This window comes from Desmodus rotundus, chromosome 1 (assembly GCF_022682495.2).
Source record: "Desmodus rotundus isolate HL8 chromosome 1, HLdesRot8A.1, whole genome shotgun sequence".
NCBI classification, from domain to species: domain Eukaryota; kingdom Metazoa; phylum Chordata; class Mammalia; order Chiroptera; family Phyllostomidae; genus Desmodus; species Desmodus rotundus.
The window spans coordinates 149414327-149430527 of record NC_071387.1 but is presented as its reverse complement, the minus strand read 5'-3'; the positions used below and the strand labels follow the sequence as shown (position 1 = coordinate 149430527).

The following is a 16201-nucleotide window of genomic DNA, read 5'->3' as shown; positions in this document are numbered from 1 at the left end:
CAAGGCCAGCCAATCACTGACATGGCCTCAGGCAAAAGCTCTCTGCCCAGTAAGGGTGCCCGACATGAACGATGACTTACCAAGTGTGAACTCAGAGACAGAGAAAATCATTGGTAGTGAGAGGAGCAGCAGAAGCACAGATGGAAAGTGAAATGACAGAAATGGAGAAAACCAAAGAAACAGCCATCGAGACAAACAAGAAACAGCCAAACAAGAAACATTTCTTGTGCTGGCATAGTGACAGGACCCCTTGTGGCTGGAGCTGTGCTCTCATCTAAAGATCTGCCAGCTCCTATTTCCCTGAAAGGCCTAGCTGTGTGTTTGCCTTCTTTTCCAGCATATCCTTCCTACACATTCTACTCCTCTGAGTAACCCTGAGCCTCTCTCGGGTCCTTGCAACCTAGAAGAGGCTCACTCCCATTTATTTGGAGAAAAGCTTCTAAGGCTTGAATATTAGTGCTGTTAAAGAGCAGCAAGCAAACAATGATTCCCTGATTAATAAACATCTCAAAGAGCAGCAAATGACAAGGGATTTTATTCTGAGTTTGGAGGTTAAGCTGTCCTAGATGAAAGCATCTCAAAACTTACTAACCCCCTTTCTCTGCTCCTCCTCCTGGTCTCTCTCTGTGTTCCTTCTGCTTCTCTTCTCTTTGTGTTCCTATTCCCCACCTCCCTGCTACCATTTCCCTGCGATGGACTCCCTTGTTTTCTCCCTGCCTCTTGCCTTTCTCTCTCTCCCCGGTCTCTCCCTTCTGTATCAATGTATCTCTCCCACTCTTCTTCAATCTCCCTCATTCTCTACTCTTCCTTTCATTCTTTTTCCCATCTCTGGTGCCTCTCCTCCCATTCTCCTCCTATTACTTTCCTTACCACCCCTCTTTAGAGACCACAAAATGGAAAGGAAATATATTTATTAGTGCTTAGCATATTGTGTGTTCTGTTTTTTATTTAATAGCAGGTGACTTGAACATTTCATTTTTGTTTAATAAAAGAAAATATCTAAACAATCTGCTTTTGCATGTCCCTCAGCCTATGGTTTTCCCCAATATTCTTTTTTTTTTTCAGAGATAGGAGAAAGGAGGGAGAGAAACATCAGTGGGTTTCAACATGAGCAAGAGAAACATCAATTCATTGCCTCTTGCACCCCAAGTGGGAAGCTGGCCTGCAACCCAGCTGTGTGCTTTGACCCTGACTGGGAATTGAACCAGAGACCTTTGGGTTTACAGGCTGGCACTCAACCCACTGAGCCACACCAGCCAAGGGAGTTTTCTCCAATATTCTGTGGCTTTGACAGAAAATAAAGGTTCTCCAAGTGTAGGACTGCACAGAAGGTTACCAAGGAAACAATAGATTCCTCGATCAGTTTATATTTGAAAGAAGTTCTAAAAAATCTCCCTGGTGTTTAAGTAAAAGAGAAAAGAAAGAGAAAAATACAATCAATTATTTAGTAAATTAGATTATTAATCCAAAAGGTACAGAGCTGTTATTGCAGTGAAAATAGCAATTTTAGTTTCATTATACAGCTGTTATCTCTCTTGGTGGTACACTGGAGCTGACATTAATTTTTCCACTAGATTAGTTTTGTAATTTCCCATGTTGCACACTTACTTTGTGAATCTGAAAGTAAAGGTTCAGAATACATCTTACTCTTCAAAGACCAAGTCCGAAGCCCTTATCATAATTCTGATCATCCTGTCAAGTGATTAGAATCCCTTTTGGCATTTAATGTCAACAGAGAAATTTCACCAGCATTTGGTAAGCATTTTTAATGCTAATTACTCCTGTGTGTGTCCAAGACCATAGTCACCTGCCACCTAGTGTCTTAATAAAATATTGCAGCAAATGCTCCATTCAGTCAAGGTCTTGTGGGTTCCCTCTGAAGTTCTCCTTGGACGTTTAAGGTTTAGTTTCATATTCTTCTGAATGGCAGGCAGGTCCCTCTATGAGAGGCTGCTAGACCTGACTTCTCCACTCTGAACAGCAGAACCCCATCTGCCATAGTCGAGTAGGGTCCCTCTGGTCTGTAGGTGAGACTATCCAAAGGCGTGCTTAACTCAGAACTTCACCGGGAGAGCAAAGGATGGTTCAGAATGGCTGAAACACACCCAAACCATGACACAAAATGTATGCAAAGTGCATTCGCTGAATGTTATATTGTTACCTCAACACTAGTTATATGTAGCAATTGCAATGACATTTTCATTTAACATTTCACAAATGTTTAAATGTATTGTGAGCTGGGCACCACGGCAGGAACTGAGGATGAAGTGGCAAGTGTCAGACAAGGGTCCTGTTCGCATAGCACATATGTTCTATGGAGGAAAACAGATGACAAACAAAATACGATAAATCCATACTAGGGTATTATAAAAGAAACGAACTGGGTCACACAATGAACTTACTGGAGAAGATGAGTTTGCTTAAGGTGGTCTGGGAAAGCCTTTCTGAGAAAGTGGCATGGAGTGAGACTCAAATACTAAGAATATGCCCGGTATGAAAGTCGCTGGGGGAAGTCGTTCCAGGTAGAAGGGCCAGCAAGTGCAAAGGCCTGGAAGAAGAAAGGGACACGATGAGTCCAAGGGCCAGAAACATGGGCGGGCCATTGAAGTGTGGTGAGAGAGAGGTTGAGTGGCGTTTGTTCTCTAAATGTTGCCGATTTAGGCCATGAAAAGGATAAAATTGTCCTCTGGGATTTAAATTTTGAAATCAATGCATAATGGATCATGTACTTATTGGGACTTTTTAAACCAAACCAAATTAAGAGGAAATGAAGCCATGTGGCAGGAGAGGGAAAGGAATGCATTGGATTATGAAGCTGGAAAGGACATTGAAAGTTGAATGTTGAGGTCAGTCTTTCCTACCACTAGCAGCATGGGTTCTGGCAGCTATGAGCTTACAGTATCCTCCCAACTCAGGGAAGGACTCCAATTGCCCTGGCTGGTGCTCAGTCCTTGGACCAATCGCTGTGTCCAGGGATGTGAGGAACTATGACTCACCTCGCCTGTATCATGTGCCCACCCCAGGGGCCAGGTCAGTTATTACAAATGGAAGAGAAGTGTGCGGTGACAGAGATACGATCGCTGGGACAGAGAGATACTTTTGTCTCCCAGAAATGAGAAGAATTGTATGTTAAATGATATTAAGGCTAGAATGCCAGTACTATGTTTCTTTTTTAAAAATTTATTTTATTTTTTAAAATGTTTTATTTATTTATTTTTAGAGAGAGGGGAAGGGAGAGAGAAAGAGGGGGAGAGGAGCATCAATGTGTGGTTGCCTCTCGCACAGCCTCCACTGGGGACCTGGCCTGTAACCCAGGCATGTGCCCCGACTGGGAATCAAACTGACATCCCTTCGGTTCACAGGCCAGCCTTCAATCCACTGAGCCACACCAGCCAGGGCAGTTTCTTTAGGTTAAAAATAAAGAGGAAAAACAAAAGACTGAATGATATTAGTACTATCCAAAAAAAAAAAAAAAGAATGAGTCCTTCTGAAGGAGCCATTAAAATAGACAAAAGAAAGTCATTGAGATAAACCTTGGCGATTCTCACCTAAATGCCATCTGGCACAGGTAATAAGCCTTACCATGAAGGCTGAGCCTCGCCCTCAAGGTAAGGCTCGTTGTTGAGCTCGCCACTCTCTCTGAGCCAGCCCCTCTGCGGTCCATCCCTTTTAATTCTATGTGATCAGTGAGTGTCTGATATTAATTTGAAGTGCATCCTCACTGAAGAGCTTAAGAATCTTTACCATAGTCATGGTTTATCTTAGTTCTTATCCCAGCCAGGTCTTTTTCTTCCTGCATGATTCCAATACGCTTCTATGTCCCATACCAGTTCAGTGAAGAATCTGCTTTCCTGTAATGTTGTTAACAGGGAAATCTACGTCTCTGCATCAACAATGGCTGTTAGCTCACACAAAATCTGGCATCTTTTTTGCTAAGGAGACTTGACTTCCCTCGACAGGATTCTACAAAATGCCCCCCTGCCAGTTATTTGTTACAGGAAAACAGCTTCTCCATCCATTTCTATGGTGCTGCTGTGGGGTGGGGGTGGGGGGGGTGTCCCTCGGCTCCTGGCGGCCTTGTTGTCAGTATGGGCAGCATTCCACTTTTTGGAGAAGGTTTTATATTGCATTACTTTTGACATAAAAGTAACATTTAACCCTGCTGAAAACAGACCCAAATTTGGACAAAATTATGACTGTAAAGATCAAATACAAAATATCAACCAGCATTCTAGATTGCATAGAGTTTCTTTTTCAACTTTTTTCTCCCATTTATTCACTCACTGACTTAACTAATGTTTATTGAGCATTTACAATGTGCTAACACTGGGAATAGGAAGGTGAATATAATATATACATACATTATGTATATATATACATATATACATAGATATTATAAGGGAAATGAACAGGGTCTTCATTATGGTCACAGTCTACTGTAATCACCTTATTCCCAATAATACGGACTACTCCATGTCTGGAAAAAAAGTGAGAATAGGACTTGGACCCTTGGCCTTGGTCTTCAAGACCTTTTGGAATTTGGGCTTGAAAAAGAAAAACTTTTGTGCAGATAATGATGACGGTCTGTTGGCACTCTACGGTGATTTTTAACAGTGTGGCAGAGAGTGTCGGGGAGGGAAGAGCGCACTGTGATCGGAGATCTGTGGGAAGAGGCACTAAGCTCATAGTGATGGAACTGGCCTTTGTAGAACTTGACTAGATCAAACAGGTGAAGGAGAGGAAAAGAAATTCCAGGTGTAGGGGACAGGGCACATAAAAAGGCTGCAGCAAAATGTGGACTAATTTTGTAGGTCGGAGTCATCGAGTCCTTTTGGCTGGTGGTGGGAGAAGCAATGTGGGACTGATGGGGAACTAGACTGGAAGCCACAGGCGGAAGAACGTGGACCACTCAGTTTCCACGCATAGGGTTTAGATTTTGTTCTGGAGCAATGGTAATCCATGAAAGATGTGTAAGAGAAAGACTCTTTGTTAGGAGCTTATAGGATGGGCTCAGGAGGCAAAAGCAGAAAAGGATGGAGGAGAAAGTGCCTCTTAGCTGCTGCCTTGTCACATGTCCAGACAAAGAAGAAGATGGAAACCTGACTCATGTTGGTGCCTGTGGAAACAGAGAGAAGAAATGGGTTTGAGAAAGGAAGGTGAAAGTGAACTGGCAACACTGCGGTACGCAGAGAAGGAGGGGTGGGATAGGGGAGGGGCACTGAGGCCTCCTCCAAAGTCTTTCACTGTTTAGAGGGTCGAGCGATGGCAGTGCCACACCTGAGACAGGACCCTGACGAGGAGGGTAAGTTTAAGCTTCCAGCACAACCATGAAATGCCAGGGAAAGGTGCAGGTTCAGCTGTCCAGGTCTGAGCTAACGGTGTCACCCCACCCCCGTCCTGGACCGCACATACTGACAGCTGTCCATCATGGTCTGTCTGCTGTCTACTGTGTGCTAAGCTTCATAACAACTGATCTAAGCAGAGGCCCACAGATACACTGTTCCGATATGAAAAATGAGAACTGAAAGACATTAAACTTGCCCGAGTTTACACAGCTAATTAGGAGCAAAACCAGAATTTGAATTCCATTTCGCCTTATTCTAACCCTCATGTTAAGTATCTTGCTTTCTTCTGCTCTTACATTTTCCCCTTATTCCTCGAGGGATAATTCAGCTTAATTACTTGAATTAGATCTATAAATCATGCTCAGCCTGAAAAGGAAAATTTAGGTCATTCACTTCATTCTGAGCAGGGAAATGGGAGAAAAAACAAGCACCCGAGGCATCCTGGTCAACGGCTGGATTCTCCAGGGGGTGGTGAGTCCAACAGAGCACAGTTTCTTTGAGTTGGGCCCTTTGAGTCAATGTCAGAGAATTGTGGGGATAGTATTTTATATATATAATAATGAAGTCACACAGATACCTGTAAAGCAGTGATTCTCAATCCTGACAGCACATCTGAATCACCTGGTGAGCTTTCTAAACGACCACAGCCCGGGCCCGCCCTGGGATTCCAGGTTAATAGATCGGGGCAGGCGCAGGATCGCTGTGATCCCAGCAGGCGGCCCACGTGGACGACCGCTGACTCCACGTGAGCGGAACAGAGGAACAAGAAAGAGCTTTGGAGGCAGATCCACTTTGAATTTGAATCCTGCTTCACTACCTACTGGCTTTGCCATTCTGGTAAGTTATTTTACTTTTCCAGGTCTCAGCTTTTCATCCGTATAATCAGAATGATACTTTGTGGCATTATCCCAAGGTTGAGGCACAAGAAGTGCCAGTGCAATAAATGTGAATGGAGTGGCTGAGAGCGAGGTGAGGGCAAGGGCAGACGGAAGGGCCTGGAGGAGGCTGAGAAGCCAGAGCGGAAAGGCTGAAAAGGGGACCCACAAAGCAAACTTAAACCTGCCTCAACCCTTCTCATGATTCAGCTCTCGCCTCTCATGTTTTCTCAAAATCTAGGCAAAAAGCAAGAGGTTGGTCAGGAGCAATGAAGGATTTTACCCCAAGGAAGCCCTGCAGTGTGGAAAACCTTGACGCTCCCAGTCACCCTTCTCATTTTCCTTGACATGGGGAGGTTTACACCACCTGCACAGGGCATGCTGACTCTAGGACATTATGCTCCCCCCCCCCCCCCGTTAGTCTTCAGGATGGAGTCCCACACCAGCAGCAGCAACAGCAGCATGTGGGCATTTGTTAGAAATGCTAAACCTTGGGGCCCCTTCCTGGAGCCACTGAATCCAAGATTCTGGGGATGGGTCCGAGGATTCTGTTTTCCAAGCTGCCCAGAAAATTCTGATGCATGCTAAAAGTGTGGGAACCATGGTATTAAAGTATTATAGCAGGTGCCTTCAGCAATAAAAGTGGTTAGTAACAGGTAAACACCACAAGACTCTTCATTTCATTCACTATTGCTAAATGAACTACTAATTCTTGCCTCCTTGGCTCATTAAATTGTATAAATGAGTAGATATCCAAATCATTAAATCCTCCCTCAGAAAGAAGTGAGAAATTGTCCTTCTGACTTGCTAAAGCTGCTGGACAATACTTAAAATTACATTTTTACACATTATCACTGGTATACCTACCTGTGTGTAAATGTGCGTCCTTTCCGACAATTAAGTTTGTGTTGATTCATTTGTTCCCCTTTGCAAGGATTTCCTTTCACAGTCACTTTTCTAGATGTCTTAGTCACTCTGCTGTTCTTCCAGTTAAGTGTGTCCCGGAAGTTAGGCTGGTCTGCCACTCACTGGTGAGCCTGTTATGGGCCCACGGTGCTCTTCACTGTACAAGGAGAACACCACTGCAGGACGTAAAAGCTTAGATTCTGGCGTCAGCTGGGAATAGGTTTAATCTCATCCCGATATTTCATATATGTAATGCTAGCTTGTACTTTTGGGTAAATTACTTAAACTCTCGGAGCCTTATTTTCGTATCTATTGAAATGGGGTTAATAATAGTACCCATGCCTGCTTCATAGGTTTTTTGAGAAACATGTCAAATGCTCAATAAAAAAAATACCTATTGGCACTATGACTTCCAGAAGTCTCTTTTCTTTTAATGGTGATATGAAACACTTGCAGATTTATGAAGTAAGATGACATGAGTGGGATCATAAGACTTTTGTATAATTTGAGATTAAGTGTTGAAAGTAGTGCTTTTGAAACTGTAGCATGTATGTGAGTCACTGGAGGATCTTGTTAAAATGCAGCTATTGATCCACAATGTCTGAGGTGGGATCTGACTTTCCTCGTTTCCAGCAAGCTCACAGGAGCACCGGTGCTCCTTGTCCTGATTTAAAGCGGTGAGCTTCTGTGCTAGCGCGTGGTAAATACCTGCTAAACGTCGGCCATTGGTATTGTGACTTCCAGAAGCCTCTTTGGCTTTAACAACAATTTGAAATAGTTGCAGAGATTTGATGTATATAGACATTAAGTGGAATCTGTACCTCCCCAAACCAGGAGATGATTACAAGATCTAACTATCCTTGATTGCTTTGTGTGGGGAAAAGGGGAAAGGAAGTATCTTTTTTTTTTTCTTTTTAATGAGCTGCTCCTGCACACCCCCCTCCCCACCCAAGACCTTTTCTACATGTGCTTCCATTTCCCTTCCAGCTGAAATGCTCCTCCCCACTTCTCTTCCTTACCCACTCAAATGCTAAGCTGACCTCAAGGTCCAGCTCTTTCAGGAGAAATCTAGCTCTCAGCACATGAATATTCTATCATACAACACCGCATCCTGTGACTTTAAAGTGATAATATCACATTTTAAGTTAAAAACCACCCTCACTAATATACTTGACAATGAATGTTGTTCTCAGCACCATCTTAACAGATTGGGTTTATGATGCTGCTGCCGTTGCTTAGAACACTTTGGGGACTTGTTTTCGGGAATTGCCTCTGTATTAGTCGGAATGTGCTAGTCTACATGCATGACAAAAATATTCCCAAATGTCATTAGCTGAATGCTATAACGGCTTATTCTCACTCTCATCATATTCCATTGCAGGTCAGGGGATTTTGGTGGAGGTTCTGCTCCAAATAGCAGTTCAGGAATTAAGGCTCCTTTTATTGTGTGATTCTGCCATCTGAGAAGGCTTGGCTGTGGGCTGAGGAGGAAGAACATGGACAAACACTCAGCAGGTCTGTGGTCAGGGTTGAAAGGGCTTCCCGCACTCCAAAACCCAGTCAGGTAATTCCTAGACGACGCTAGCAAGTCAACATGCTTCGACAGAGGAAACGCACCGGCGAGCATCGGCCAGGTGCTGCTGTGCCCTGAGCCGTTTTGCAGGCTGTGCAGGCAGGTCGGCCGCACTGCATTAAAGAGCTTTCCAACCACTGTCTGAGGCACGGCTGTGCGCAGCGATTACTTACAGGTATGCAGAGATATTGTACACTTCGGCTCGCAGGGTGGATGGGCAGAGGTTATGGCAGCTGGAGGACCCCCCAGGCAACCACCATTGGTCATAAAGAGCCCCATACAAGCATGTAGCCATGGAAAGCAAAAGGAATCACTACCATGTTGTCATACTCAGTTACTGAGCAAGAGCTGCATTACTGAGTTGACTTTTCTCCAAAGTCAAATTTACCTCCCAGATATGTTTCTCATTATAGAAACCCGTGCTAGAATGCTACACACTCTAAACATAATTCTAAGAGGGCTTCCAACCCTATTTTAATTACTAGGATATTTCCAGGATGAATGTTATTGGATTGGATAAAAATTCCTTTAGTTTTTTCCGTACGCTCGCTGTAGCAGCGCTTAGTTGTCTTTAACGTCATTCAGAGCACTTTTGTTAGATTGCGTTGTGACAGCTGTCATGTTAGTGTACATTTTTTGAAAAAAATTACCAAAATTGGTGAATTTTTGTGTAACCACTTTAATATTGAAGATGGGAGAAGATATGCAATATTTTGGCAAATTATGTTTTATTATTTCAAGAAAGGTAAAAATGCAACTGAAATACAAAAAAAGATGTGTGCAGTGTATGGAGAAGGTGCTGTGACTGATTGAACGTGTGGTTTTTGTGAAGTTTCTTGGTACTATTGACATTTTGGACAAATAATTCTTTGCTGTGGGGCTGTCTTACGCATTGGAAGATGTTTAGCAGCACCCCTGGCCTCTACCCACTAGCAGCCAATAGTGTGAGATAACAGGCATACTCAAAAATATCCAAATCAATGAAGTTATTGGAGAAAATGAAAAACGTGTCTATTACTTTACGGAAAAACAATAACAGACTTTTTGGCCAACCCAATACAAGTCACGAGGGGCTACTTTGAACGGGATCGCCTTCGTTTTTACGTACGGAACTGTGTGCTTCCGAAAACAGCAGCGTCGTCACATTGCAAGAGTGGACTCCGCCTGCCTGGAATAATTTTCTTTCTTTTCATCCTCCTCCTGCCCTTTCTCCTCCTTCTTTGTTTTTTCTATACGTTAGAGGCCAGGTATTTCACCTCTTGTATTGTCCTCATACTAAGTAGCTCGCTGCCAGGCCCCTGAGAGGCATCCAGAAAACAAGTTAGTGGTTGATTAATTTGCTCTCTAGACATGTTGATAAGAGAAAATAAATTTTAGCTGCTGCAAGAGATCTTTTAAGATAAAGCATGTTTAAAATTTTCCTCCCAGAGATAAATATTTAATATTAGAAGGATTTATTTGAAAGGATTTCAACCCTCTTTAATAATCACAACTGTATTTTAATAGGTGCCATTCATTTTATGTACATTATCTTTCTCTCTAGACTGTTGCAAGCATATAAATATTCCAGAGAACATTATAGAAATATATCCAGCACTAACCTTAAATTATTAAACATTACAGATCTCATTGAAATGCTCTCTGTAGTCTTACTGGAATGCTATCAGCTCTTTCTTTACAGAAGTAGCTACTACCCTCAATTTGGCATTTATTATTCATATGCCTAAATGATATGATATTGTTTATCTATCTTTGACAATTGCCTTCTTTTTTCCCCCTGAGCAACATGCTTCTGAGGTACGTGTAGTTATGTGCGGATCCAATTTACTCATTTTAACTGCTGTATGGCATTCGGTACCAAGGGAAAACATGTTAATCTATTCTGCTGTGTTAATGTACTTCAAGGTGAGTGCCAATTTTTGGCTTTTGTAAGAAGAGCTTCAATAAAGTGCCTGTAGAAGCATCCTTGAGCCCCTGTGCTAAAGCATTTCCAGGGCAAATGCCTAGAAGTGGGATTGGCGGCTATATAAGCTCACGCTTTTCTCTTTCCAAGGCCACGCCCAGCTGTCCTCCAGGGGTGTTAGTCTGGTTTTCACCCCCCAGCAATATTTGGGGAGAGTTTCTGCTCAGATTCAAGCTGGTGGTTATAAAACACTGTCTCATTTTTCTTTCTTTTTAAAAAATTTTTATTGAGGTATAATTGACACAAAACATTGTATTAGTTTTAGGCCTACAACGTAATGATGCAACTTGGCAACTTTCAGATAGCAATGCAGTGTTGTTAACTACAGTCACCACTCTCTGAATTGCATCCCCACGAATTTACGACTGGAAGTTTGTACCGTTGACCCCTTTACCCATTTCACTCATCCCCCACCCCCTGCGTCGGGCAACCACCCATCAGTTTCCTGTGTCTGTAAGTTCGGTTAGTTTTAGCTCCTTAGTTTTAAGGTTTCTTCTTAGATTCCACACATAAGTAAGATTAGATGGATATTCGTCTTTCTCTGTCTGACTTATCACACTTGGCACAATGCCCTCAAGTTTCATCCACATTGCGGCAAATGGCAGGATTCCATTCTTTTTATGAATGAGTAATATTGTATTATATACGTAAGCACATAATCTATATGCGCATTGCATTTCCTTTATCCATTCATCCATTGTCGAACATGTCCGTTGTTTCCCTACCGTGGCTATTATAAATAATGTTGCAGTGAATATGTATATAGATTCATATGTATATGAATATGTATATGTATACAGGGATATGTATATCTTTTCAAATTAGTGTTTTCATTCAGAAAATACCCAGAAGTGGAATTGCTGGATTGTATGGTCATTCTACTTTTTAATTGTTTATTCCGTCTCATTTTTCAATTTGCATTTCTCTGCTAAGTGCTCCGGCTGAGCACTGGTCATATGTCTAGCAGGTGGTATTTTTCTTTTGTAAAGGGTATACTGACATTTTTTGTCCATTTTCCCACTAGGTTATCTTTCTTTTTTTAATTAATTTATTTTTTAAACATCAATATGTGGTTACCTCTCGTGTACCCCCCTACTGGGGACCTGGCCCACAACCCAGGCATGTGCCCCGACTGGGAATCGAACCAGCAACCCCTTGGTTCGCAGGCCCGTGCTCAATCCACTGAGCCACACCAGCCAGGGCTATCTTTCTTTCTTTATGTATTCTGATACAAACCCTTTGTCAATGATGTGTTGAAATTTCTTCTCCCATTTGTTATCTGGTCTTTTCACTTTGTTTATGGTACCTTTTCATGCACAGAAGTTTTAAATTTAAATATGGTCAAATATATCAAAATCCTTTGCCTTATAATGAGATGAGGTTTTGCTTAATACATCCTTCCCTACACTGTTAGAATGCACATCTTGATCCAGCAGGTCTAGAGTAGAGCCTCAGATTCTGCTTTCCAAAGTGCTCCTTTATTTAGGCATTCAAAATGCTTCTCAAAGAAATATTTACTTTTTGCATAATTGCACATCTTTTCTTAGATGTAATACTAGTCCTCTTATATTTTTTATTCTTACTGCTCATGTTACCTACATTTTCTGTTTAAATCTTCACAATCCCATGAGTTAGATATTTTATAACTAAGGAAACTGTATTCAGAAAGATTCAGTAATAAGCCAAATGTCATAGATAGGAAATGGCCAGGTAATTCCATCGCTGCTGGTCCAAAGAATTCATTTGAGAATCACAATCACGGCTCTGTGACAGGGTCTGGCAGTGACCCTTCAATTAACAATGATTAAAGGTGAGACCTCCACCAGGTGGCAGCAGAAGCACATTATTTTATCTCCAGTGAGTTTCCACCTCCCTCTGGATGCAGTGTTACTGGCATACTCCTCATCTGTTAGATTGTTTCAGGAAGATGAGTCAGGTTCCCTTCGCTGCCTAGCTCTGTGACATCCAGCTGGGTCAGGGTATCATGCCCACAAGCTTCTCCCAAAAACTGTATTTCAGGAGGCTTGTAGACAAGAATGAAAATTTGTTTTCCACCAGTTGCTTTTTCATCATAGTGAGTTCAATTCAGGCACTTAACCAAGAATGGGAGGCATGATTTGAAATATTTGGCAGGATATGAGAGGAAGAAATGATTCATTTGCTATGGAGGAAGGGAAAACTGTTCAGACAGATAAACCTGAAACAGAGTACAAAGATTCAGGGAAAATCCAAGCCATATACCTGAGGACCAGTAGCTTCATGCCAGAGCCCAGGCCATCCTCTTACTCAGCTCTTTTATTTTCTTTCTGAATGCAAAAAGATCATGAAAAGGAGTCCATTATCGCCTAATGTTCCCGCCCTGAGCTTAGTAAGGTGAAAACACTCCAGCCTCATTAAGTAGGATACTGGACTATTGATTTTCAGTTATTCAAAAGCATAAGCTTATGACCCGGGGAGGCCCCAGCTTCAGCCTTCAGTGTTCTTTGAGCAAGCTCAAGTATGGGTGCCACTCAGCAGTCCCCAGGAAGGCCCCTCCTCTTCATCTCTCCTTACCCTATAATCACCACTGACGTCCTCAGCACGCTTCTTCCAGAGTGCAGCTAGCACAGCATTTTGGATTTCGTCGTTGGTGGAAAGTGGGCATCGTGACTGACGCTAGCACTGATGGAGATGTTACCATGCTCTGGGGCTCGGGACACCAGACAGGCCGACCAGGGAGCCTGAAAGGGGCAGACTGGAGGAGAGAACAAGATTGGGGGGAGAGGCAGGGTTCCTGCTTCAATAATTTGCTGGGAGGTATAAAGGAGGACAGCGAACAGGGTTCATGTCACTGAGGCCCAGACGTGGAAACTTAGAGAGGTCAGGCCGCTCCCCCAGAGTCATGTGGCTGCACACCGTGGAGCCGAGCTCTGTACCAAGACTGAGCTCCAGGCCCCAACATGCAGGCTCTCAGACACTGGGCTACGATGCTCAATGGATGAGTATTGAATTTACTAAGGAGAGAAGTTGCACTTTGTAACCAAAAACACAAAAGAAAATACCAGGCATAAGAAACAGGTCATCTAAAGAGAGGTTAGTGGCAAAGAGAATAAGAATGTCCTTAACAATTGGCTCTGGGCCCTGTGGACACCCTGGCTCTTTCCTCTGCGTCTGAGGATTCCAGTTCTCTCACCACAGGGTGTGGTGCCCTGAGCCTGGAGCCTTGAGCCCCACTTCCCTGCTGCTGCTGCCTGGGCCACACCTTCCTACAGCTCTCTGACTTCTTCCTTTGATGCATCAGGGTTCTATGGCATGAATCATAGGCTAATACCTGGGGTTAAGTTGCTACTGCGAATCATGTTATAAAACAAAGACACATTTCATTAAAAATTCTCCCAATTCTCGCTAATTCACCAGTGGTTGTCAATGATCTGTTTGGCACAGACGCCCCTGAGAATGTGGTGAAGGCTGCAGACCCTCTACCCTATACAGGAGCACACACCTTCAGGGAGGTTCATGTACCCCCGCCCCAAACCTTGTCCAGAAACTCTAGGCGGCCAACCCCTGCCTTACCTGGCCACTATTTAGGTTTTATTTAAGTTCAGACACACAAAATCCTGTTCGCGCCACTTAGTAAGGCACAAGCTAACATACAAAAGGATAGAACTTGGAAGTTATCTTAAATTGTACCTTTACACCTTTAGGCAGACACAAATAATAGTGCTTTTAAAATGCCATGGAAAGTATTTTAATAGGAAAACTGGAGAGGTATTATAATAGCTTTAAGTGGTATATCTGGCGGAAGGCAGGGAGAGGGATTTGGAACATTTCGGCACCGCCGGACGGGGACCTGGGCTGCGCTGTGCACAGGGCAAGGCTCTGCTCCTGTGCGGCCCAGGCCTCTCGGGGGGTTAGCTGCTGCATGTGTGGGGTTGGGGGTCCTAGCTCAGACGGCAAGACAACGCAGACTTCAGTTACATCACACAGTCCTGCTTTGTCTACTCCAGGGCCCTCCTCTAGAGAGGACAGCAGATTCCCAGGCTGAAGTTGAACGTTGAACATCTCAGAATGTTCCGAGGACATCTTTCTGAACTTTGTGCTTTTGGGGGCTTAAAGATAGTATAACAGAGCTTTGCTGTCAGATGGCTAGAGTGACCAACCATCCTGGTTGGCCTGGTATTCTCCTGAAAGTTCTGCATCCCAGGAAACCCCTGAGATGCAGAAAGGGACAGTTGGTCACCCATCCTACTTGAACTCTAGGTAATGACCTTGGGCAAGTTGCTTAATCCTTCTGAGCCTCAATTTATACTTCTGTAAAATAAGGCAAACACCCCTGGGTTTCGGGAGCTTTATGAAGATTAGATCAGGGACAACGCATGCCAGTGCCCAGTATTTGGTAGGCAGTCTTTTCCTGTTGTTCTCTTTGTTGTTGCTGTCCTCCTCATCATTGCCTGAAAGCCAGGCTTTGGGGGTGCCCCAGGGCCACTAAACTGCATGCAGTTCCCCCTCCCTGTCCCCTAGGTCCTCTGGGGCAGGTTGTGAGGCCCTAACTCCATCAGGATTTGGAGAACAGACCCAGAGTGGAAATGTGATAGAGGCCGCATCTTTAACTCTCTTTCCAGATCCTCGCTCTCCTCTTCCCACCTCTCTTCCCCTTCAAGTTTCCCACAGGCACCTCAAACTCCGTCTTCTACCTCAAAACCTGCCCTCAGGAAAGGAGCTGCTGAAAGTCGTCTGTACTTAAGTGGTTTAGAAGAAACTCCTGAAAGTGTGGGCATTTTAAATCTCTTTCTTGAAAATAAAAGGCTATGTTGTCTCCTTTTAAAGGAAATGCACAAGGGGATTTGACCCTTTCATGGCTGAATCAGTGAAGCTAGATTCAGCCGCCCATACAAAAAACACAAAATATACTAATTTAAACAAGAAGGAAGTTGCTTTCTCTCTCTTTCATAAAAAGGTTTGGAATGGCGGTCTCACAGCCGTCATGGACCAAGGCATCTTCCATTTCTCCCTCCCTCCACCCCAGTGCTGGTTTCCACCTTCAAAGTCACTTCCTTATCCCAAAAGGGTGCTGGAGCTCCAGTCACTAGAGGGCATTTAATGGCCAAAGAAACAACAAAGGTAAAAGGGCAGAGAGGATCCCTGCTAACTGAGTCAGTTCTCTTTAAACAGCCTTACCGAAAGTCCCAGACAACACCTATGTTGACATCTCATTGGCCAGAGCTATCACATGGGCACCACTAATTGCAAAAGATATTGGGAAACACGTTCTTTCCTGGGTGGATTGCAGCTGTACACAAAACCCGGGTTCAGATACTGAGGAGGAACGGGAGAATGCACCTAAACATGTACCCTGTGGGGAGCTGCACTTGTGAAAGATTTTGCCATTTCCTCTGCCAGCTGGTTTATCAGAGTCACTGCACCCCGGCTCTCTCTGTCCCCCTCTCTGGTGTCCAGTCCGAATTTAGGCACTCCTCAGTGAACAGTAAAAGAAAGAGCCAAGGGAATTATGCTAATCCCGGAGGGAATTGAGTTCAATTGCTAGTCACTGCATCAGATT

The 16201-nt window shown here is 43.6% G+C and overlaps 1 protein-coding gene across 1 annotated transcript in view; it reads right to left on the bottom strand.

Moving 5' to 3' along the window:
* Positions 1-14724, bottom strand: part of LOC112307497 (transcription elongation factor SPT5-like) — a 47209-nt gene extending 32485 nt beyond the window's left edge. Inside the window, 1 exon segment of the mRNA XM_053918070.2 lies at positions 14478-14724. Within this exon segment, the coding sequence (XP_053774045.1) occupies positions 14478-14724 (247 nt within the window).
* Between the last annotated feature and the right edge of the window lie 1477 nt (positions 14725-16201).